The sequence below is a fragment of the Trachurus japonicus genome, chromosome 8 (assembly GCF_045865225.1).
Source record: "Trachurus japonicus isolate A0001 chromosome 8, Traja_1.0".
NCBI classification, from domain to species: domain Eukaryota; kingdom Metazoa; phylum Chordata; class Actinopteri; order Carangiformes; family Carangidae; genus Trachurus; species Trachurus japonicus.
The window spans coordinates 28842794-28867343 of NC_140914.1; the positions used below are offsets into that span (position 1 = coordinate 28842794).

General features: G+C 43.5%; 1 protein-coding gene across 2 annotated transcripts; it reads right to left on the reverse strand.

Annotated features, from left to right (window-relative positions):
• Positions 1-697: 697 nt before the first annotated feature.
• On the reverse strand, positions 698-22599 carry cog1 (component of oligomeric golgi complex 1). Of its 2 annotated transcripts, none has more exons than XM_085785124.1 (15): positions 22236-22599; positions 19919-20166; positions 17827-18008; positions 16160-16336; positions 13784-13940; positions 12719-12929; positions 10960-11311; positions 8636-9066; positions 8370-8516; positions 7247-7408; positions 6778-6902; positions 5622-5730; positions 4661-4770; positions 2369-2450; positions 698-926 (listed from the first exon to the last, which is right to left on the reverse strand). In XM_085785124.1, exons 1-15 carry the CDS (start codon positions 22545-22547, stop codon positions 789-791), a joined length of 2943 nt encoding a protein of 980 aa, XP_085641250.1. In that variant the 5' UTR covers positions 22548-22599; the 3' UTR covers positions 698-788. The 2 variants fall into 2 exon arrangements, with proteins under 2 accessions (XP_085641250.1, XP_085641251.1); XM_085785125.1 differs by lacking the exon at positions 698-926 and adding an exon at positions 2109-2198.
• Positions 22600-24550: the final 1951 nt, after the last annotated feature.

Genomic DNA, 24550 nt, shown 5'->3' on the forward strand with positions numbered 1-24550 from the left:
TTTAATAAATGAGATCAAGTTAAAGCAAACTTCAGACCACTGTGTGTGTGTGTGTGGCATATTTACTTTGGGAGACTGGAGATCTGTTCTGTTCATTATAAAGTTGGTCCTGTCCAAACAGTCTCTAAATACCTAACAGAGACGCAACGTCCCAGTAATCCGGTGGTTCCCAACCTTTTTTGGCTCGTGACCCCATTTTAACATCACAAATTTCTGGCAACCACTGATCAAGATGCGCCAGCTCAGATATTTTAATATCCTGCATTTTATTTGAACTCAATTTATATTCGAGTAAGTATAGATACAGTTGTTTAAGATTGGGTGTGGTGCTTTTAATCATAATTTTAAAGAGAAAAGTATATTGGTTTAAAAAGAAAAATTATCAGTAATTTTTTATCAATTACTAGACATTTCAGGTGACCCCATTTGAATTCCAGGCGACCCCAAATGGGGTCTCGACCCCAAGGTTGAAAAACACTGCAGTAATCAGTGTTTGTGTAATTACTCTTGTGGCCAGAAGGGGGAGACAAAGGTTCAGCATCATAGGTTTAGGAATGATCCAGTTGCTGCAGTGATTTTAGAAATGACTGTTGGACAATTTACACAGCACCTTCCAATGCAATAAGACTAGAGGTTAGAATGCTACTAAATGCAGGTATATGATATAATAGTGTAACTGAATTCAAACACAAGAGCCTTTTTCAAAAGACAAAATTATATTTATTTTTATACATATTATCTTTATAAAGTTAATGCAAAAACAAATAAAAAGTCTGAGCAATAAAGGGTTATTTGGCCATGCTGGACAGCCAGCTGAGTTTGAATAAAGACGGAGCTGCTGTGTCTTCGTCCTGATCAGCAAGTTGTCTGAACAGGCTGCCTGGCCGGAAGCTGTCCTCTCTATCTGCTGTGGAGGACAGAGGAGCCTGAGTGAGACAGGAGGAGACATGATGTTAGATGAGGATTTGGAAGGGTCTCAGTTATTTGAGAATACAAAGCATAGCAGCACTGTGCATCGACCCTAATCATGCTAAGTGTCACAGTCTTCTGGAATCTGGAAGTTTCAATCACTCAGTGAGTCCATAGTTCATTCAAAGAAGCAGACAGGTCACTTCCACTGCCGGAGGATCAGGGTCTCCACAGGACAGGACAACCCTATCCTCCCACTGTCTGAGGGTCACTGCCCCGTCCATTTGAGTTACCCGCATAGTGGCTGTTAAAGACGTATCGTCTGCCTTCACAGTAAACTGAAATTAAAATAAAAAAATGTCCAAAAAGGACAGCTAAATAAAAACTACAATGAACAATGTAAAACTAACTAAAACTCAGATAACATCAGCTTAGTTGTAGTTTTCTTAGAGATAGAGAGGAAGAAAACGCCACAGCTCAATATGGGACGACTTGGAATACGACCCACAGGTAGATAAGAGTGAATGGAACGTGATGAGGATTGATGGGAACATTATGGGATGCAACTAAAAGGGAAAAATCACACTAATTTGGAAGTTCATCTTCAGGGGTTTGACAGATTAACTAAAATAAACTAAATGACTAAATAAAAACTAGTCAATTCCTCAAAATAAAAACTAAAACTGTTTCATCACTTACTTACTACCACTAAACTAAAATAAAAAAGCAAACTGAATGCAAATAAAAACTAATGAACATTTTAAAACTATAATATTCTCGGCAGAGCCACAGACTCACAGGAAAGCTGAATTACTCTGCAGTAGAAATCAAGTGTATCCTGTGCAGGTGCAAACTGCTAGCCTAGTGAGCTAGCCCCATAAAGCTCCATAGCAAAGTGAGGCAGGAAACAGGATTATTCCCCAAATTGCTGAGAGTCTTAAAAGCAAACAAATCAAACTGGATGAATCTGAACTTGAGATACACAGAAACATCTGCTGCTTGTGTCTGTGCTCATCTGAAAACAGACCTCAGTTAGATTTTGTGGATCTCAAGTCAGGATTAGTCCAATGAGAGCACAGCTGCCTAAATACACTATAGTCTGGTTTAAAAAACAAAACAAAACTGGAGCCCAAGCAGAGTGATTAGTTTTTCCAGCCTCTAGAATGAGTTCAACAATTAATAATACACTCTCACACTGCAGGTACAATAACGGTAAACCAACTAACAACACAATCAGCACACATCAACCCACACTAAAGGACTTGCCTGGGTGTCCGCACTCAGAAAAGCTGGAGGGCAGAGGGTAAGAGACAGACAGGTGGAACAAAACAATGAAACGGAGAAATGAAGACACACTGAGGCTGTGAATAAAGTAAACAACATAACTTAAATCCCCTACACAAGAACTCAGTCACACTCAGGCCAGCTTCAGAGACTGGCTCCCAAACGTGTTACTCACCAGTTGGTGGGGGGTCTCAGAGATCCTGGTCTCAGACCTGGACTTGGATGTGTTGGACATGCTGAGAGGCAGGAGGCCAAACCTGCAGAGGACACAACAGTCATGGTGTCTGATCAGCACATACAGATATTCTCTAAACATCCTTTTTTTTTTAATAATTATGTTTTATTTATATCATACACATACACAAATTATACATCCAAAGGAACCTTGTATTTTGTTTACTTGTTTTTTTTAAAATTGAATCTCTCTTTTATTATTAGTATCATTTTTAAAGGGATACGCCAACATTTTTTTTGTGTGTCTTGCCTCACTCCAGAGTCCATGACAAGCAGATAGACACCACCCTTTCGACTGTGTGTGCAGTAACAAGGGAGATACGGGCAGAGTTGGCGCACTGCTAATTAGCTTAGCTCAAGCGCTGGAAGTGTATAGGTAGTGTTAGCCTGCCTCCACCTAAAGTCATCAGAGAAACTCTTCAGCAACTCTAAACGGAAACCTGTGGGCTGATCTTCGTCTCAGATCTGACAAAACTGACAAAACTGACAAAAAAAACAAAAAAAAATAGTTGTCTACATTAATGTTTCAATCTACATTTTGTACATTTTTCATCAATTTACAAGCAAGTGGGCAACACACATACATTGGAGTGAATTGGTTTTCTGGGCGCTTTTGCAATACCCATATCCTGCCACTAGGGGCGACTTTCGGTTAAAAAAAAAAAGATTGGTTAAAAATGATCGGCTAAAAGCGGTGTCACTCGATTTCTCATTGGTTGAAAATGTAGACAAGCCGCCCCCTGTTCCCATGTGCTAGCTGTGTCACTAATCTCATTAACTGAATGTTAACAAGCCGAAAAGACGGACCTCATTCAATGCCAAATGGTCAAAAGAGCACACGCTTGTGAGCAAAAGTAGGAAAGACGATTTGCATGGGTATTGCACACTTTGTTGTGTTAGCACACAATGAAAGGCGGCCATTGGAAGGCATGAAGCACGCCGGTGTTTTGTTGTTTTTTTTTCCTTGAGCTGCTGCAGCAGGTGAAGGTGGATTTAGCTGAGGGCTGAGGCCGTATTGAAGAACAGGATACTGAGGACAGACTGCAGCTGTACACACACATACATAAACACAAATACACTGCAGACATGTCCCCAAAGGATTGAATCATATGGAATACACTGTGGACTTTTCAGTTCAATATTCACCCGTTACATGGTGTTTTTTTTTCTTACTGTCTTTTGTTGTTTACATAGCCTAAAAAAAGTTCTATATGCTTATTAAGAAGTGGAATTTGTATTTATTATTTTTCCGGCACATGTAGCCTACCACATTGGACAAAAGTGTCCGTGTCAGACATAAAGGTTAAGGCCATAAATGTTCTGCTCTGTGGCACTGCACTTTGCAAGACAGCTGTAGGCTATTGAATAAATACAAATACTGTGAACAAATACTTTTCGCCTTCTCAGGAATATTTTTTCCTCTTCTGTTACACATACATGATATCATAGATAAATTGTCTTGTGTTGAACAGAGTATCTCAGAATCACTGTATCATGATACCATCGTTATCATGTACAAAATTGTATTGTGAGGAGTACACTAGTTGTATGTTGCGATTTTTATTTCCTCACTAAATGCCGCAAAGTGTCCTCCTTTTTGGTGTTGTGGAAATGGCCACCCTAGTTGGTCACAACGGCTAGCTTGAGTAGCGCCGAACAAAATTGTAAACAGCTGCTATTTAGACAAATTAACAACACACTGCTGATCTAAACGGCTACTTTCTCGCCTAAAAATGTTTGAAATGTCGATAAAGTGATATATTTACAGAGTTTAGAGCTAAAATGAAATCAGCTTCTGACTGCTGATTTCGGCTCAGGTAGGAGGCAGGCTAACACTACCTATGCACTTTGAGTGTTTGAGCTAAGCTAATTAGCGGTGCGCCAGCTCTGCCCGTATCTCCCTTGTTACTGCATGCACAGTTGAAAGGATGGTGTCTATCTGCTGGTCTTGGACTCGGGAGTGAGGCAAGACATGAAAAAAAATGTTGGCGTATCCCTTTAATTATTCATCTGTTTTTTTCACATCATTATTATTATTATTATTATGAGTATTATTATGAGTATTGCAGTACAAATTTCAGTATACATATGCATGTGAGTGTGGGTTTGTGTATCCTCTACACATCCATATGGCTTCTGCCTGACACCATGAATCAGGAAAGCCGGCAGCTTCTTAAATCAGGAAGACTCAGATATGAATCAGAATTTCACTGAACTAGCGTTGAGCTCTGACCTGATCTGGCTGCTGGCCAGCGGCAGGATGTTGTACAGCTCCTGGGAGGTCACGCTGCTGCTCCGTGAGGTGAACTGCTTCTCTGAGCCCGTCAGAAGCCCCAGCAGCACCTGAGAGACAACAACACACTGTGACACGCATGCATGGGGCAAAGATAGAAGGACAACCCTTGGTGTGGGGGCGTGGCCAGGAGAACACATAGGGTGGATTGACTGGTGAAGGAGAAGTAGGAAGAAACCCTTTCTGTGGTCACGCCTCATCAATGGGAGGAGGGGGGTGGGTTGTAAGGTATTGCTGCATTGCTTTCCTTGAGTTCAATTTTTTACAGTTTTAAGGGAGAATATAAATTCCCTGTGTTTTTTTTGTTGTTTTTTTAAAGGGATAAGCCAACTTTTTTTTTTCGTGTCTTGCCTCACTCCCGAGTCCATGACAAGAAGATCGACTGTGCGTGCAGAAACAAGGGAGAGTCCGTATCGCCTGTAGCTAATTAGCTTAGCTCAAACGCTAGAAGTGTATACATAGGTAGTGTTAGCCTGCCTCCACCTAAAGTCATCAGAGAAACATCAGACCACACATCTTGAGTGGTCAAATGCCAGTAACGGGACGAGATCGGTCAAAACGGAGGGTTCAAGACGGTTTATTTTGGTTCAAGCTAGCTATGCACTTCCAGCGTTTGAGCTAAGCTAATTATGGGCGATACGGCTCTATCTCCCTTGTTGCACGCACAGTCGAAAGGATGGTGTCTATCTGCTTGTCATGGACTCAGGAGTGAGGCAAAACACAAAAAGAAAATGTTGGCGTATCCCTTTAACAGGAAAGAGGAAACGTCATCATATAACACGGCAGCATTGTGACTTTTTTCCATCAGTTGTACAACTATACAGCTATCAATGTCTCCATGTTCATGAAGCTGCAGGTGGACTGTGATTATCTTTGTGTCATTAATGTTGGGGGGCAGTACCGAGGTTCTCTGGGACAGACGGTTGAGGTTGGCGTTCAGTGGAGGTGTGAACACGTCCAGGTCAAAGGGATCTATGAAGCTTTCCAACCAATCACAGACCTCATGAAATCTGGAAGACACAGCACAATGAGAACTTCTTAATATATAAATAGTACATACATAGTGAAGACTGACTCAAAAGTGACTTTTCCAAATCTTAGTTATGTAATAAAACAGCTTTTTGAAGAATTTCTGCCTTCTGTCTGTATGTTTATGATTGATGTCATGGTGGACTATTTTATGCTGCAGTCTGCTGGGACAGATGTGAGACGCAGGACATCCAACACCCTGTCCACAACATTCTGCAGCCTCAGCAGCGGCCAACCACTCATCTCACTGCGCTATGGTCTGAGAGCTTCACTGTCACAACAACTCCTCAGCCAAAGGCAGCGGCTCAAGGCTGGACGCAATTCATTATGAATGTTCATTATTTATTAATGTATATCATTATTATCGGGGCGGTGTATAGCTGACTGAGTTGAGCAGGTGCCCCATATACAGAGGCTAAAGCCCTCGCTGCAGCCGGCCGCGGTTCATATCCCCCAGTGACAGTGTGTCATTCCCTCTCTTTACCTCCCCATTTCCTGTCTATCTGTCCTGTCAATTAAAGGAAAAAGCACCAAAAATACTTTAAAAAATATATTTTTTATAAATATCATTATTATTACTAATGAGCTGCTGGACACATACAATTTCTGCTAGGGGATTTAAATATTTTAAAAAGTACATATCTGATATTATAGAAATACAGATCCATTTGGTTTAAATATTTGCTGTTTATCACAAGCAGACCTCATCATGACTGGAAAAGGAAATATGAAAACACAGAATGGCACCTTTAGTTTATTCAGTTGTTTTTATGTCATTCAGTCATAGCAGTAGGTTCGTTACCTTTATTTGTCGGTGTAAGCTATTTTTAGAACGGCGGAGCAGAGCTGCGAGCTGCTCAGAGCTACGCTACGGAGGGTAATGGGATTTCTTGGTTTCCCTCATCAAAGTCATCAAATACACAATCCAACAACTCCAAAACGCTCTGGTGGACAAGTTGTTGATTTAAACTGTGTCTCAAGTACTGAAGTTCTGATGACAAACCAACCTGGCTGTATGTGACAGATACCTGTGGTCTTGGTGTGAGCGCAAGCTTTTCCCCTCCTCCGGTCTGCTGCCCAGGGTGGTGTTGAGGTACCGAAGGTCAAACAGCAGCTGCAGGGCTCTGTTCTGGGTCATGTGGAAAACACTGTCCTGTAGGACAGAGTGGAACAGGGAGAGATTCACAAATTAAGCTCATGGTGATCCTGATCATTTCTGCTTGATTTCCTTCATCTGGGGCCTGTTGTTCCAAAATAGAATAAAGAAATCCAGGATAAGTGGAAAAGCCGGTCTCTTCCTTCTTTTATGTGTCAACCTTTCCTTCTGTCTTTTCTCTCTCTCTATCCTCCTCCCATTCCCCCCTCTCTCCTTTTAGCCCCTCACAAATATTGTCCCTGAAATTCAACCATGTTGCTTTTCAAAAATCATGAAAATGATTCCTCCCCTAAACATGTATTCCAGATAACAAAGAACTTTTGTATGTGTGTGTGTGAGACCTTGCTTTGGGCCTGCTGTGACAGACTGTGGTAATGTTGCAGGGCTCTATCCAGACAAGCGTGCAGCAGCTCCTGCAGGGTGGGCTGAGGCAGGGCGTGGCTCCCCACCCTGTTCACCTCCACACACAGCTGGAACAGCAGTGACTGGACGAACCAGGACGGCTGCACAAGAAGATGCAAAAAAAACACATATTTCCATCAGATCTCCGACTCTAGTGAGAATGAAACCAATGTGTTAAAGGGATACGCCAACTTTTTTTTTTTTTTCGTGTCCTGCCTCACTCCCGAGTCCATGACCAGCAGATAGACACCATCCTTTCGACTGTGCGTGCAGTAACAAGGGAGATACGGGCAGAGCTGGCGCACCGCTAATTAGCTTAGCTCAAACGCTGGAAGTGTATAGGTAGTGTTAGCCTGCCTCCTACCCAAGCCGAAATCAGCAGTCAGAAGCTGATTTCATTTTAGCTCTAAACTCTGTAAATATATCACTTATCGACATTTCAAACATTTTTAGGTGAGAAAGTAGCCGTTTAGATCAGCAGTGTGTCGTTAATTTGTCTAAATACCTGCTGTTTACAATTTTGTTCACAAATTCGGCGCTACTCAAGCTAGCCGTTGTGACCAATGCACTTCCGGTTACTTGAAATAAAACACCCGTTGCCCTTTACATACAGAAAACCATGACGATAAATTTGTGCTTTTACTTTGAAATAGGAAGCTAACCTACCCTCGATGTAGCTAGCTTGAACCAAAATAAACCGTCTTTGCTTGAACCCTCCGTTTTGACCAATCTCATCCCGTTACCGGCATTTGACCGCTCAAGATGCCTTACCGGAGAGTTTTGTCAACTCTGAGACGAAGATCGGCCCACCGGTTTCCGTTTAGAGTTGCTGAAGAGTTTGTCTGATGACTTTAGGTGGAGGCAGGCTAACACTACCTATGCACTTCCAGCGCTAGAGCTAAGCTAATTAGCGGTGCGCCAGCTCTGCCCGTATCTCCCTTGTTACTGCACACACAGTCGAAAGGATGGTGTCTATCTGCTGGTCATGGACTCGTGAGTGAGGCAAGACACGAAAAAAAAAAAACGTTGACGTATCCCTTTAAAGATGGCACAGTGTCTGACCTGGACTGGAAGACGGATTTTGGATGTGACGCTGCTCCCAGACTCCGCCTCTTCTTGGATCTCCAGATCCTCCCAGTTGGTTGCTGTTGTGAGGATGGCGCCTGCAGACCCTGCATGCAGCACTGAGCCAAACTTATCCAGCAGCGCCTGTGTCCACACAGCACATTTGATTAAAAGGTGATTTCTGTTCCATCTACATTCAATATAAAACCTCCTTTATGCAACATGCAGCAAATAAAACGTATAAATATTTGACAGGGGCTGACTTTGGAGAGGGCGGAGCTCCAGATGCGGTACGCCTCCATGCTGCAGCCCAGAAGCTCCTCCTTCAGACCCGCCCACTTGGCCTCGGTGGGGCTGAGCTCTGCAGCGGCCCTGGCTTTGCCCAGCTTCTTGCCCTGCCTAGGGGTCCCCCTGGTCTTGGCCTCGGACCCGCTCTGTTTGCCCAGGATGCATTGCTTCAGGTTAAAGCAGAGTTCACCCATGGACTGGCACAGCCGAGCCATGAACAAGACCGAACTGAGCTGAGTGGGGCTGGAGTCGGGTGAGGCCGCCGCCAGTTTGGAGCGGATGGAGGAGAGGATGTGGCGCACACAGGCCAGGGAGCCTTCACGCAAAGCCTCCTCCACTGCCGGTGAGTCCATGTAACGGTTAAATGAGGATGGTGACGAGCCGTCGGAAGATCCAGATGAGGAGACTGTGAGAGGGAGAAACATAACAGTCATCACTATTCACTACCCAATACATGGAGGTACATTAAAACAGGTTTAAAGAGGAATTGCCGTTTTTTACATTCTGCACCTTATTTCTAGCATAAAATATGATCATTTACTCACCCAGATAACTTTGGTGTCATTACAAGTCGTTCCGACGAAATTAGCTCCAGTCGAGAGCCGCGTATATCCATATAATGTGAGTCTACAGGGCAGCGGAATGCAGCCTCTAAATAACACATTATCTGCTGTGAAACTCTATTTTGTTATGATATGCTAGTGCTATTCCCCTCTGAGTCCGGGGTTAGCTGTTATCAACATCCGGGGTCTGTAGGTTGACCTACTAACCTCTGACCTGGATGATGTCATCTCTGACCGCTGCACAGCTCATTCTGATAATAATCATTCCACTTCGGCATTCGGGTCCATTTTTAGTGCAACTAGCCAGAGCTTTAGTAAGTCCAGGCTGGAAGCCTGTGGAAGCTGAACTTCGTCCAGCTGCTCATTTTGATCTGACAAGTCAGAAACACGCTGAAATGAACCATAGTATTAGCGGTAGCAACAAGCCGCACCGCGTGGCGCTCAGAGGTCAGTAGGTCAACCTACAGACCCCGGATGTTGATAACAGCTAACCCCAGACTCAGAGGGGAATAGCACTAGTGTATCATAACAAAATATTGGTGAAATGAACGAGTTTCGTGGCAGATAATGTGTTATTTAGAGGCTGCATTCCGCTGCCCTGTAGACTCGCATTATATGGATATACACGGGTCTCAGCTGGAGCGAATTTCGTCTGAACGACTTGTAATGACACCAAAGTTATCTGGGTGAGTAAATGATGGTATTTTATGCTAGAAATAAGGTCCAGATTGTAAAAAACGGCAATTACCCTTTAAATGGCTGGGACAGTAATAGTGTTACATACAAATGAAGTCCATCTACATGTTCCTTCCTGCTTTCAATTGGTGCTGCTAAGACCAGGACTTTATATTAGCAAGCTGATGTCTTCAGACCAGGACGCCTGTCAGTCTTACAAAGTTTGGATGTGTGTGCTGAGGTTTTAAGAACTTCCTGTTTCCTGTTTCTGTTTCAAAACGTCATTATCTCTCCAATGCTAGATAAAAACCCATCCGTGAAAACTCAAGAGCAAGAGTGCAAGTGGCTTTTTTCCTAACATTAAACATGTTCAATTAAAAAAGCCACTTGCACTCTTGCTCTTGAGTTTTCCGAGAAGTTTGTTTACTTCAAGCAAGTCAAGAGTTGATATTCCTGTGTTTTTGACTTTGAATTAGATCGAGTTTTACAAACATGTCGGCTTGCTTGAAGTAAATAAACTTCTCGGTGCATGTTTGAGTAGCCATCTGACGCTGTCTGTGGGAAAAAATTGCAGCTTTGAGGTCTGTAAACAGCCTAAGCAGCGGAACTTCAATCCGCTCCCATTCATTGCTGCCGTGGCGATGCGGAGACAGACACAACTACCGCAAAACAGGAGCAATTAAACTGAAAATCTTCAGATTCCTTCTTTTAGACCTAAAATGTTAGGAAAATACAGCCCCGAGTTGAATTCGCCCAGAATTGTCCTTTAATAAGTCTGGTATTTGAGGAGGGGTGTGGTTGTAGGGGGTTTAGTTTCTTGTTTTTGTTTTGTTTCTTGTGTTGTTAAAACAAAAAAAAGGCCATGTGGATGGACCAGTCCCTTTAACATGGGGACACTGCTCAGATATTCTCATAGCGAGTCTTACTTGTGGAGATCAGGTAGGATTTGACCCTCTGGTCTGGATCAGGACTGTGACCAGCCTCTCTCCATCAATAAGTCTGTCTGTAGACCGCACTACAGACAGACTGGCAGACACTCCCTCAGTGTGAACGCCACCCACCTGTGTCCTGGGAGGGAAGGTAGTGCTGCAGGTCGTCCAGCCTGGTCTTCAGCTTTGCGTCCAAGCAAGAGCAGAAGTTCTGCACACAAGGTGTCAGGGCCTGGGTCTTCATGGCCAGGCCGCTCCTCTGCTGCTGCTGCCCCCGCTGGGCCACGCCGACCCACGCTGCATCGCTCAGCAGGTCGCCTGGGGACTCCGACCACAGGAAGGAAGACACGTCCACCTCGTACTGGGCCCCGCGGCTGGACCCTGAAGACGTAGGAAGCGTCTGTCCCTCCAGGTCCTTCACAGCTGAGCTGAGGAGCTGGACGGAGCTGGCTGAGATAGCTTCCGTTTCTTCTTTGGTGATGGTCTGGGGGAATGGCGGGAATGAGTCATTGTACTTAAGGGGGGTTATTGTATTGTCTGAGTTACTTTTTTTTTTAAAGGGATAGTTCACCCTAGAATGATATTTCGCTCATTATCTACTCACCCTCATGTTGACTAAGGGCTGGAAGAATTTTCAGAGTCCACCGTCCCTTCTCTGAGTTACAGGGGGTCTTGGCGTAGCACTGAGACCGACTCGAGTCTCAGTCGGTCTCAGTATCAGTGCGAACCTTACGCATGCGCGCTGGCAGCGGAAGACCGGACAACAGACACTAGGAGCTAATGCTACAAACATGCTTGGAATGTGGACTTATTTAATTTATTTCGGGACAATTACGCAATTTGGGGCTTCAGCACAAGACGGACATTACATACGAGCATCATGGAGGTATTTGGATGTTTTTTTGTGTGTGTTTTTTACGAAGAGCTCTGGTGTCCCTTTGCAACCGTTGCATTGAAATGCACTGCTACGCCAAGACCCCCTGTAACTCAGAGAAGGGACGGTGGACTCTGAAAATTCTTCCAGCCCTTAGTCAACATGAGGGTGAGTAGATAATGAGCGAAATATCATTCTAGGGTGAACTATCCCTTTAAATAAAATGCTCAAATATGTCAAATTACTTGGACTCGCCCCCCTAACCCCTTAACCATCTGTTATTCCCTCCACGCCTTTGATGTACAGTACCTGTCCCAGTTTTTTCAGAAATCTTTTTTTTTTTTTTTTTGTGCATTTGTTCGCCCTTTTTACATACAGAGAGTCCAGGTTTTGAAAAGGGTTTAAGTTCACTTTATAATCGAGTATGTTCATTTATAGGCTCCTACAGTATTTGTGTGCAGATGTTAAAATGTTTGCAGTTTACCTACCTGACTAAAAATCGAGAAAATCGGCAATATCGTAGAATCGCAATTTAAATCGAATCGGCATCCAAAAAATCGTAGAAGAATCGAGAGAAAAGCATATCGTCCCAGCCCTACTCCTTATTTGGTGGTCAGGATCTCCTTATATGGCTATTCATGGGCGGAAATCTATGCTAATTGCTTATCACAGGGGACGTGCTGTTAATTTACGATGGCTGGGCATGCATCTTACACACGTGCTTACGATCAAATCTGAGTTTCCCGCACCCTTCATGAATCCGGAGTAGAGTTTTAGTAGCGTGGACTTTTATGTGCAAATCTACACACAGATTTACTAACGTTTCATGAATGAGACCCACTGTGTGGGAGCTTCCTCTGTTTCAGATTACTCCCATCACTGCACATCAACAGACAGGCCTGACCCTGAATAAGACATTCCAGACTGGCACACATTATGTGGACACTGGACAGACCTATTGAGATACTGAAAACTGAAAACTACTCAAACATCATTGGAGCTAAAAGAACCACCAACCTGCAGGCACTGAAGGAAGAGCTGTTGGAGGAAGTCGTCCCAGACCGCCAGGGGGCGCTCCAGCAGCTGCTGGCACACGGAGCTCCAGTGCTGGCTGATGGAGTCAGTGGACAGGAGGTCCCACACAGCGTCCCTGATGGCCGCCAGCCCCTTCAGGCTCTTCACGTAGACCAGAAGGCTGCCGACGCCACGGCAGATGTCTTCCTTACACCTGAGAACATCGAGACAGGACGATGCAACAGGTGAGGGAGAGGGGTGGAGTTCTGGTTCTCTGCACTTCTGCTGTAAATCAATGCCTCTATGTTTGAATCTAAAATAGGGATGTCACGATTACTTGTTTTCACAATTAATCGTGGTATTAAACGGGACAATTAATTAATCGTAAAGATTCCTAAATACCGTCACTTCCCAAAAAGATTATGTTGGAACCGTATCGGCAGATGTGCGCCAAAATAAAGGTGAATGCACAGATACTGGTCCATTTAACATAATATTGAATTGGTAGGAGTTTAAATGTTAGCGTGTCATTTGTATTTGAAAAAAACACAAAATAAAACAAAAAATGGTTAAAATAAATGTAAACATTTGGTATAGATGACAATTTATGACCTGAATATTTCAAACGCTTCCCCTGGGGATTAATAATTGGTCATATATTAATAGATACTTGAAATATTTTGTGTAAACAATGAGTAATGTAATTATATTTTGACTATATTTAACTTTACACATTCATAGTGTTGTGAAATTAATTAATGCATAAAAATTGTGATAATTGTAATACCGTGATTATTTCTTTGACAATAATCGTACCAAGAAAATGTGTAATCGTGACATCCCTAATCTAAAATCGTCACATAGCTGCATTAGACAGTATAAACTGAGATTGTGCTGCATTCACTTCTTCATTGTTCATTCGTGTATTCAAGAAAAGGCAACAGCAGGAATCTGAGTCTGCTCTGTTTGTGTTCAGAAAGATGTGAGTCTATGCTGTGTGTTCATGACATGTCAAGCATCTCAGGCAGATGAAGCAGCTGATATAAAATAGACGAGCCATGTCCTCACATATCAATCCACTGCTGCAAGGTGTCCCGCAGCTGCTCTCTCTGGATTGGTTGAGCCAGGGTGCGGAGGGCGGGCTGGAAGTCGGTGATGGAGGGAGGAAGGTGCCTGAACCAGCTGCCGGTACTGGACTCCTCCTGCAGAACCTTCCTGACTTTAGCTGAAGAGAGAGGTGATGGAGGAGACATTATGTGATTGTTAAAACCTTTTCCTAGCCTGACAAGACAGACTATATCATTAACATGTCTAGTCTGGCAACGAGCGGTAGACCTCGGCTCAATCCAGGGGGCGGGATGAAGGCTGTCTTTCAAACTGCCTCTGCACCAATAGGGTAGCGCTACGACTAATCAGAGCAAAGAGCAGGATGACGTTAGCCTGACAAGCCAATGAAAATGTATGTCGTCATCACGTTAAGCCTGTGATTGGTGAACACAAACGGTGTTCGAGACTCAAAATGTTCCTATGGCTCGTTTCTAGACCCACCTACGGAGCAAATATCTTTGCTGCTGCTAGGGTGCGTCTAGATATCTAGGCTAACCTTTTCCTTAAAGGTGTTCAGAAATGGCCGTTTGTCCTGTTCATCGCGCCTCCTTCCACGAGTTTCCACAAGTTGCCGCACGAGTTTACCCGAGTAAGGAAACAAATTTGATTGGGCATTATTGAGTGGACAAGATATTCAATGTTTGGGGCGGACCGAGCTCGGTGTGTGTGTGTTTAGCTAACGTAGCTAACTGTTAGCTAGTAGACTTGCTACGTTATAGCTTGCTAACTTAGCTAGCGAGGCTAAGTGATGGACCGCAGGGATCTGGAGGAGGAGAGTTTGTGTCGGTGGTGGTGGACGAGTCTCCTCGCTTTTCTCAGACGTTTGATTGACGGATGACGGATCCAATATCATTGGCTGATGAATCGTGAGCAACATGACGCATAATTTGTGCGCCTGCATTATTCAATGCAAAAAAAACTACTCCACTTTCATCCCAGATTTACTATAAAATAGAATTTTGCACAAAGTTTTGGGCTACATCGTCTGATAGATGAGTTATTACACTAATTTCCACACATACTGGGATCAAAATCAATTTTCTTTTCTGAATACCTTTAACTGGTCCCACCTTTGTGCTTTGGGGTAAAGTAAAGTAAAACTATTCTTGTCAAACATCATCAAGTTAGTCCTGATGAAACAATGATTTTAAATGGGGAAACTTAAAGCAGAAGTAAGTGATATATTTGTGTTAATATAAGTCTTAAATAGTTATATCTTCCGACAGCAATCACTTACATAGAGTGTTTGGACCGAAACACGGGTCTCTCAGTCCCTCTGCTCTGCTCTGAGCCGAAGAGAAAACATTTATCGTATCCTACAGTTTTTATCCAATGAGGAGAGAGAACGGCATGTAGGGCTGTGTGTGCAGTCAAGGAACACCGTGAATGTGGCGACGTAGGGACGAGGACTGTTATGGTGCGTTCAAGGAAAATCGTATTTTTCCGACCGTGAAGTGGTACCAGTTCGATCTCGTACGAGTGGCCATTATAGTGACTTTCACCGGTAAAACAGGTCGGAAAAACACGAGTGGGTTGCCTGAAACGCTACAAAGTCGTAAATTGTGACTTGAAGCTGTAATTTACGATTTCAAAAGCCTGCCTGGAACGCAGCATTAGCGAAAACGACCGGACCACTTACTTCTGCTTTAAAGGGACAACGAAGAGTTTTGGAAAAGCGAAGCGTTTTCACACTACATTTATGAGCCTCCGCACGCAGCGTGAAATTCTTTGACCGGCGCAAGACGGACTCATGTTTTCATTCATCAAAAATTAAAGTCAGAGGTTTGAAGACGATCACATACCATCGTAGTTCCGGCCATAAACGGCGATTCGGCAGCGTTATTCTCATGACTCGCCGCGAAACCGAAAGTAAGGAAACGCTGGTCGGCTCGTCCAGCATTTCCGCCACCACTAATAATAACAAAATAACGATAGAGACAAAACGATATATTTATTAACAAGTGTGGGTAACGTAGATTCATCCACATTAATATGAGACTTTTTTATTGTCGCAGAATTTTTCGTTCTGCCAACAGAGAAACTCCTCGTTGTCCCTTTAATTCAGTGTTTTAACAGATTTTGTCAGTGACCAGGAGAAGTTTACAGTAGTAATAATGATAGAGTCAACTGTCATGACCCCACACTATTTCATGACATCACTCAACGCTGCCTTTTGTTATCATTTTGACTAAGTGAGTCAGAAGTTACAGACTGTGTGTTTATCTAACTTAAAACTGTGAAACTGAACTAACAGTCTGGATTCTAAAGGGAAACATGAGCGGCTTGGTGAGGAAATGACTAAAAGAACCCAACTTCCTGGACGTCCCAGCTGTTTACCTGCAGGGCTGGTTGAGGTAACGTTCTCAAGGATAGAGAAGAGCAGGCCACAGCTCAGGGCCCGCTCCCCCGGCCTCGGGCCTCCCTCTGGGGGAAGGTAGAAGACGGCGTAGGCCTGGAACAGGGTGGTGACCAGCAGCTCCACCAGGCTGCACACCTGGGCTTTGATTCCTGCACCTAAACACAAACACACATCTTTATGAGTACACATTTCTGACTGACACTGTTAAAGGATAAAAGGATAGTTCAACATTTTGGCAAATTTGCCTATTGCCATAATCCCTATAGTCTTAGGAGTATAGGTTCATTACCTTTAATTGTCGGTGCAAGCTGTTTTTAGATCGGTGGGGAAGAGACATGAGCTCTGCACGGTGCATGGTATTTCTGCCTTTCCCTCATCAAACTCATCAAATACACAATCAGACAACTCTAAAACAGTCTGGTGGACAAGTTGTGACCTGCACATTCACCACACTAATAATAATGGAACGTTACGAATGTTTTCGAGGCAAATACGTAGCCGGAACTACATTCCAGACTCGGCTGCTGGGCAGAGTAACTTCAAAAACGCAAGTAGTTCTGAGTATTTGCTTCACGTGGTGTAATGTTACATAATAATTATACATTATAATAATAATTATACGTTATTATCTCATAGCGTGGTGAATGTGCAGGTCACAACTTGTCCACCAGGGTGTTTTGGAGTTGTTGGATTGTGTATTTAGTTTGATGAGGGAAACGTGAAAATAACATGCACCTCCGTTGCGTTAGCTTAGCAGCTCACGTCTCTACCCCGCCAATCTAAAAACAGCTTGCACCGTCAATTAAAGCCTCAGTATGTAGTATTGGGGCTAAACCGTGACATCCAGCGTTCAGATTCTAGATTGCAGCACTCACTTGCTCACCCCTCCCGTCGGCAAAGTGACGGTGGCCGCCGATGACAAACACGTTCGCAAACTAACCGCTAACGATATCTTTGACCAATTACTATCGTTTTTTTAATCTTTTTTTTTTTTTAACACACGTGTAGACTTCCACTCGTGCCTTCAGTCATATTTCACAGCAAAAAGTTACACAGGATGTGGCAGTTACGCAGTGCGGCCCCATGAAGGAAGATCAGAGGACAAACATACTGGACATAGATACGTTATGATCAGCTGTAACAACGGCACTGCTAAAAAAAAAATAAAGACATGGGTCGCTGTGCTCAGTTCAACATTGTAAGATCTAGCTGCTAACGCTGCTCAGCTGTAGAACCGTGAGTATTTTATAACGGCAGAAAAAAACAAAAACAATACGTTGATCACCCTCCGGGCACAAGCCTAGTCACAGACACTCAGCCAAGTTTGTCCGCTTTCGTCTGTTTGACAGCCTCCAGTGGGTGCACTGGCCACCTATGTATTTGTAAACAATCCTAAGCTACGAGACAGTTTTCATTTGTATGCGGTTGTTATTAGACTTCGGTAAATACGTATTTATGAAAGCAATATTAGATTTTTGCTAATAAAAAGCCAAATAAGCTACATACTGTCCCTTTAAAGGTAATGAACCTACTACTATGACTATAGGGATTATGATGATAGGCAAATTTGCCAAAATGTTGAACTATCCTTTTAACAGTATGAAATAAACCCACACATCAGCAGGTGATACAATCAGAGGATTACCGTGCTGTGGCTGGTTGAGCAGTTGATGGATAGAGGCTTTCCGGGCCAATAAGAAGTCAGCCAAGGCCTGGCGTGGAGAGCTGTCCTCCAGCAGCATGGTGGACACCAGGGATTCAGCGATAGCTTGGTCCGACACAGCCCGGCCCCGCAGCAGAGACCTGCTGTCCAGCAGGATGGTGGATCTGCAGGGGGACAGACTGCTTACTGACCTGTGACACAGCTTCCAACAACTGTCTCATGTCCATCTGCAATTCTTCTAGTTCTACACAAACCCCTTTTACAGCCTGTCCAGGGAAAGGCAAGGTAATTTTATCTGTATAGCCCGATTTTACAAACAGTTTGTCTCAAAGGGCTTTACATGGCATCATAACAACATCCTCTGCCCTTAGACATTCACATCCACTGAGGAAAAACTCCCAAGAAAAAAAAACAGGATAAACCTCAGGGTGAGAGACAGAGGAGGGATCCCTCACCTAGGACAGGCAGACGTGCAATAGATGTTGTATACAGACAAGAAAACCGTTTATAACACGAAATATGGGAAAACATGGAAATGGTTATGGAGGGATTGTATCCTGGGAGTGGAGGCAGTCACAGAGCCAAACTGACATCTGTGTAAAAGCCCAAGCCAGCATAGCAAGACAGATGCTGATGCTGTGTTAACACATCTGGACAGCAATAACAAATTACACACAGGAGCGACAACATGCTGACCTTGTCCAGGTCAGAGTAGACAAACAGAGCAGAGGCAGCATTACATAGCCTACTATTGCTTGTGCTTTTTTTCCATGCTTGCCATTGCATGTCCTGTTTCTAAATACCTACTATTGTTTGTGCTAATGTCATAGCTCTATGTGCTATTTACTAGCTGCATTTTTTTTCCTGTCTGTATGTTATGTCTGCATGCCAGTGTTATGTGTCACCTGCAATCATGAGATGTTGCCATTATGTCAATTTTTTTTTGTATATGTGAAGTTGTCTGGCCTGTCCTGAGTGGGTTTCGAACCCAATCCATATGTAAGTTGTATTTTAATGCGTACTTGCATTTTTTTTAAATACTGTCAATGAGTGTTGCATTGTCCCTGTTAAAAAATAAATAAACCAATGAACCAACAAGGGCTTAACTTTACAGCAGTATAGCAGGATCTCTGTGTAACACAATACACCGCCCCTTAAACTAGTCTCAGTGTGTGTAATTTTCTGATCTAATTAATGGCTGAAAAGTGTTTTCTGAGGTTACTTTAACATTGATGGTGTGTTCATGTTAAAGGGATACGCCAACATTTTCTTTTTTTACGTGTCCTGCCTCACTCCCGAGTCCATGACAAGCAGATAGACACCATCCTTTCTACTGTGTGTGCAGTAAACTCTTCAGCAACTCTAAACGGAAACCGGCGGGCCGATCTTCGTCTCAGAGCTGACAAAACTCTCCGGTAAGGCATCTTGAGCGGTCAAATGCCGGTAACGGGACGAGATCGGTCAAAACGGAGGGTTCAAGCAAAGACAGTTTATTTTGGTTCAAGCTAGCTACATCGAGGGTAGGTTAGCTTCCTATTTCAAAGTAAAAGCACAAATTCTATCGTCATGGTTTTCTGTATGTAAAGGGCAACAAGTGTTTTATTTTGTGAAAGTTGGTCACAACGGCTAGCTTGAGTAGCGCCGAATTCGTCCGAACAAAATTGTAAACAGCTGGTATTTAGACAAATTAACGACACACTGCTGATCTAAACGGCTACTTTCTCGCCTAAAAATGTTTGAAATGTCGATAAAGTGATATATTTACAGAGTTTAGAGCTAATATGAAATCAACTTCTGACTGCTGATTTCGGATGGGGTAGGAGGCAGGCTAACACTACCTATACACTTCCAGGGTTTGAGCTAAGCTAATTACGGGCGATACGGCTCTATCTCCCTTGTTACTGCACGTACAGTCGAAAGGATGGTGTCTATCTGCTTGTCATGGACTCGGGAGTGAGGCAAGACACGAAAAAAAAAATGTTGGCGTATCCCTTTAATGAACATAACACCACAGCCGGGGGCCCACTGGGGCTCTTGGCTGTCACCGGCACAGAGGCACCAACACATCCAGTACCTGAAGTGTCCTGTGGTGGCCACCTGCCGGACCAGGATGGGGTAGCGGGCCAGGATGGGGCTGTAGTGGCCACCGGCTGCAGTGTCCAGATGCAGCAGACTGTGCAGGTGGCAGCACAGCAGGTAGAGCTGGGTGGCCTGCAGGTACTGGGAAGCCTCCATGGCGCTCCAGATGCGCTCTGGGATCTCCAGTAGAAGCTTGATTTGGGCAGCCATAGTGTAAAATTTCTCCTGCCACTGCCTCTGGCTCTACAAGAAGACAACACGGACGTATTTATACATGTGGCAGAAAGACTTCAAACATGTGAGACAGACAAGCAATGATGTACAGCAATACTTTGATGTACTAGCAGTGTGTGAATTTCATATATCCAATCGTAGAGAATCGGTTTTTTTAAATATATATAACTTACATTTTTTATTGAGTTTTCACATGTATATCATAGGCAAAAACAATATGGCAAACAAGGTACAAGTTAGAGTAACAATAATTAACTTGTTGTAGTAGTAGCTCCCAGTGGCTGCGCAAGATTTGCTGCGAGATGTTCTTCCGTGTTTACATCATACATCCAATGGTAAAACGACAAACAAAGATCTCGCAGCAAATGTCGCGCATGTGCACAAACGTCAACAGAGCCACTGGGACTGGGAGCTACTACTACAACAAGGCTAAAAACAGAGATCAAATTATTTTTTTCAGAACAACTTTTTCATGTGGCGGCCTCAGGACACTTGGGTCAGTAGGACAAGCAGTATGGAGGTATCTGGATGTTTCATAGTGTGTGTTTTGGACTCAAACGTGTAACCAACTGTAGCTTTAAGGGTTTTCTTGGGAGTTTTTCCTCAGTGGATGTGAGGGTCTAAGGACAGATGATGTTGTCATGATGCTGTGTAAATCCCTTTGAGACAAACTGTTTGTAAAAAAAGGGCTATAGAAATAAAATTGCCTTGCCATCTATCTACCCATCTATTCCTTTCAGTAGAAGTCTGAGTGAAGTTGTGTTGCTTACAGTTGGTATTCTTTCATCCATGCTTTGGTTTGTGGGGACAAGCTGCTGATAACTTGTGACTCATACTTTGTGACCCATTCTTTACACTACCTGCCTTCCCTCAATTTCCATTCAAAATCATTACAATTCAGCAAACAGAACCAACAACAGAACGCGTGTTCAGGCAGGTGATGGTGTGCTGATTAACTGGGAATGACGATGATTCACCACAGCAGGGCCGTTGATGATAATTCTAGGGGCCCAGTGCCCAGTAGGGCCCACAAAATACCCCAGTAGTCTAATCTTTATGACGCTGACTAATACTCATAGTACTGCTGCATTAGCATCAAAACAAAGTTAAAGCAGAAGTAAGCGGAATATTTGTGTTAATATAAGTCTTAAATAGTTATATCTTCCGACAGCAATCACTTATATAGAGTGTTTGGTCTGAAACACGGGTCTGTCAGTCACTCTGCTCTGCTGCCATGTCTCCTCAGCGACAGATAGTGTACAGTATGTGTGTGGGTGTGTGTATGCTTGTGTGTGTGGTATGTCTGTCCGTATGTCTATGTATGTGCGTGAGTGTGTATGTGTATCTGTGTGTATATTTGTGGGGGTGGGAGGTTTGGGGTTTTCACGGTGTTTTGTATTGTTTTGTTTTGTTTTTATCCTCTGTGAGGCACTTTGTGTTACAACGTATGAAAAGTGCCATATAAATAAAGTTGATTTGATTTGATTTGATTTGTAAGCCGAGGAGAAAACTTTACTTGTATCCTACAACCTTTATCCAATGAGAGAGAACGGCATAAAGGGGCGGTCCTCTCTGTGTGTGCAGCCTCTGTGTGTGCAGCCAAGGGATGCGCGTGAATGTGGTGACGTAGGGACGAGGGCGGGGACTGCTAACTCCATCTGCTGACAGGAAGTTAGCCAAAACCACCGGATCGCTTACTTCTGCTTTAATAAAACATGATAATACGTACTTAGTCTGAGAAAAAAAAGGGGAGAAGTCAGGGGGCAGGGGCCCACTTTAGTATTCTTTCAGGGGGACCAGAATTCCTAGCAATGGCCCTGACCACAGAGCTGGATATTTGAGCTGTGTGACTGACAGCTCCAGAGACGTGGAGGATGATGCAGGACCGTGGACCGTGGACAGATGGGTTCTGTGACGGTCTGATCAGCTGATTGCTCCACATTAGGCATAAAGTCATTATGTTAACTGAGGTGAATATTCTAGCCTATATCTAATATAAAGCCAATGAGCTGCCTTTATGATAAGAGAAGTTTGGTGCTGCGCATATGACGCAGGTGTACGTCAGGTGACGCGCTCACCTCCGGTCTGCAGCCGCTCACACCGGCAGCGGCTCTGCCTTGCTTCAGCTGCTGGCAGTACTGGTGCATGTCCTGGATGGACCGGACCACGCTCTCCGAGCACTGCCTCATCTCCCCGATGGTGTCGGCGGCATCGATCAGGTCCCGGTAGCGCTCCCCCACCATCTGCCTCAGCTCCTCTTTCTTCTGCTCGATCTCCGCGCGGACTTTGCGCTCGATCTGGCGGATCTCCTCGGTGTTGTAGCGCTCGAACAGATCCACCGGGTTCTTGATCTCCGACACCCGGAGAGACAGCGCAGGACCCTCGGCCATCGCTCCGGCAACAACAACTTCAGACCCAGTAGCTGCTCCAACCCGGAAGACCGGGAGGGAAACTCTTCCGGCTTCCACGTAGGGAAAACTGTGACGACAGCGGAAGTTGTCCGCGGTTGTCCGTCAGTGAACATCATGGTGAACATTTTCGTGTTGCGTACAGTCTATGGTTGCGTGTCATTCACCTACACTTGAATGATTCCAAAGCATAACATGATAAACCATAACTAGACATTAAAAAAAAAAAATCTTTGTAATTTGCAGAACAGTGACAGTGACCTCATTATAATTATTATTTAACACAGTTAGTCTAGTTAGAAATTATAACAACAATGAAGTATAAAAAGAGAAAAATACAGATCATAAATAATTAAGTAAACAAATTTAAATGATAAGGCTATTGTTAGAAGAGAATCTAGAGAACAGTCTTCTGGGTCCACTGGTTGTTTTGGTCCAGACTGTAGGAGCAGCACCTGTGAACTATTGAGGAAATATTGTCTCTGTACATCCTCAGGTATTTTTTCTTTATCTTTTCCATAATATTTTAATGTATTTTTCAATTAAATATTTTTTTTCTTTCTCTATGTGTTTTTTCATTCTTTCTCTTTCTTTTATAAAAATGAGAAGAAATAAACTGTATCGGTAGGCCTATGCATGTGACTAACTTGGTTCGGTATCATTTGTGAATCTCTGTCTGCCAATAAAAGTGAAAATATGAAGAAGATAAAAACTAGAGGAACAGTCTTTACTTCAATTGGCAGAGTCAGGTGCACAGTTAGGCCTACATTAATCCATCCACATCTATCCAAGGATAACCTCAACACCTATGTTTCAGGCACCAGGCTATGTGTTTGTCCTACTCTCATGGTGCTATGGACCTGTTAAAAAGTATACTGATCTACTTTCACCAATATACAAACTAAATAAATGAACAGAGGGCTGTGTGGTGGAAGCAAACCAGCCTTTACCTTTAGGAAGTCTTGATGAAGTGATCCTCCTGTCCCTCCTTCTAGTGCCTGGCCAACATCATTTCCATTTATTATTCACCCATTAGTTTGCATGTTCTGCGTGTGTGTGTGTGTGTGTGTGTGTGTGTGTGTGTGTGCGCGCGTGCGTTCTCTCCTGGTTCTCCAGCTTCCTCCCAGTGTACAAGAGCATGGACAGTATGTTGATTGGAGATTCTAACTTGCCCACTGGTGTGAATGTGAGTGTGTTTGAGGCAGTTCATTTTGCAATATAATTTTTCCTTTGAGTTAATGTGACTGACTTCACTTTGACCTACAGTATAACGCTGTTGTTCTTATTGCTCACAGAGACAGAGTGCTCTGGTTTCCTTCTCATACCGTCATACTAGTGAAACATTAACAAAGGTAAAACAATCCCATTTACTGTCATCCTTGTCTATTTCCTTAAACCTTGACGTGCCAGGATTTGCTTGGTTGGATGATGCCGCTGAATGCAGCACTAAGTCATTTGATCCAGATTTATAATTTTAAAAATGACAGACTCTTCAGTAAACTTCAGTAAAATTGGGACATTTTATTCAAAGAGTCTTTACAGAAATTAGTTCATTTGGTGGTGTACACTGTTGTACTTCAGTACTGCAGTACTTGATTTTCAAAATACTTGAGTACGGTAGCCTATTCCAAAGTAGCCTATACATTTTATATTTTATTATTTGTAACAACAACATGTAACAACCTACAGACTGACTGAATGAGGGGGGAGGTGTGGGCTACACCTGGAGCAGGTTACTAGTAGCCTATAAGGGACAATTTATAGAGACAAATTACTACTACTAGGCTACTACTACTACTACTACACACACACACACACACACACTTATACAATCAGGTTTTACTCATCAACCCACCTATAGTGTGCAGGGCCTTTGGCAGTGGGAGGAAGCTGGAAAACATACAAACTTCACCCAGAGAGCCTGCAGGCCTGGGAATTGAACCCATGCCCTTTATTCTGTGAGGCAATAAGATTTTGCCTTTTCA

What these genes read in the sequence shown, in the direction of transcription:
- cog1 (XM_085785124.1), bottom strand. Translation starts at nt 22,547, where the DNA reads ATGGCCGAGGGTCCTGCGCTGTCTCTCCGGGTGTCGGAGATCAAGAAC. An exon ending in GCCACCACAGGACACTTCAG is followed by an intron (nt 18,009 to 19,918) that starts GTACTGGATGTG and finishes GTCCCCCTGCAG; the next exon opens with ATCCACCATCCTGCTGGACA. An exon ending in CACAGCAGGCCCAAAGCAAG is followed by an intron (nt 6,903 to 7,246) that starts GTCTCACACACA and finishes TCTGTCCTACAG; the next exon opens with GACAGTGTTTTCCACATGAC.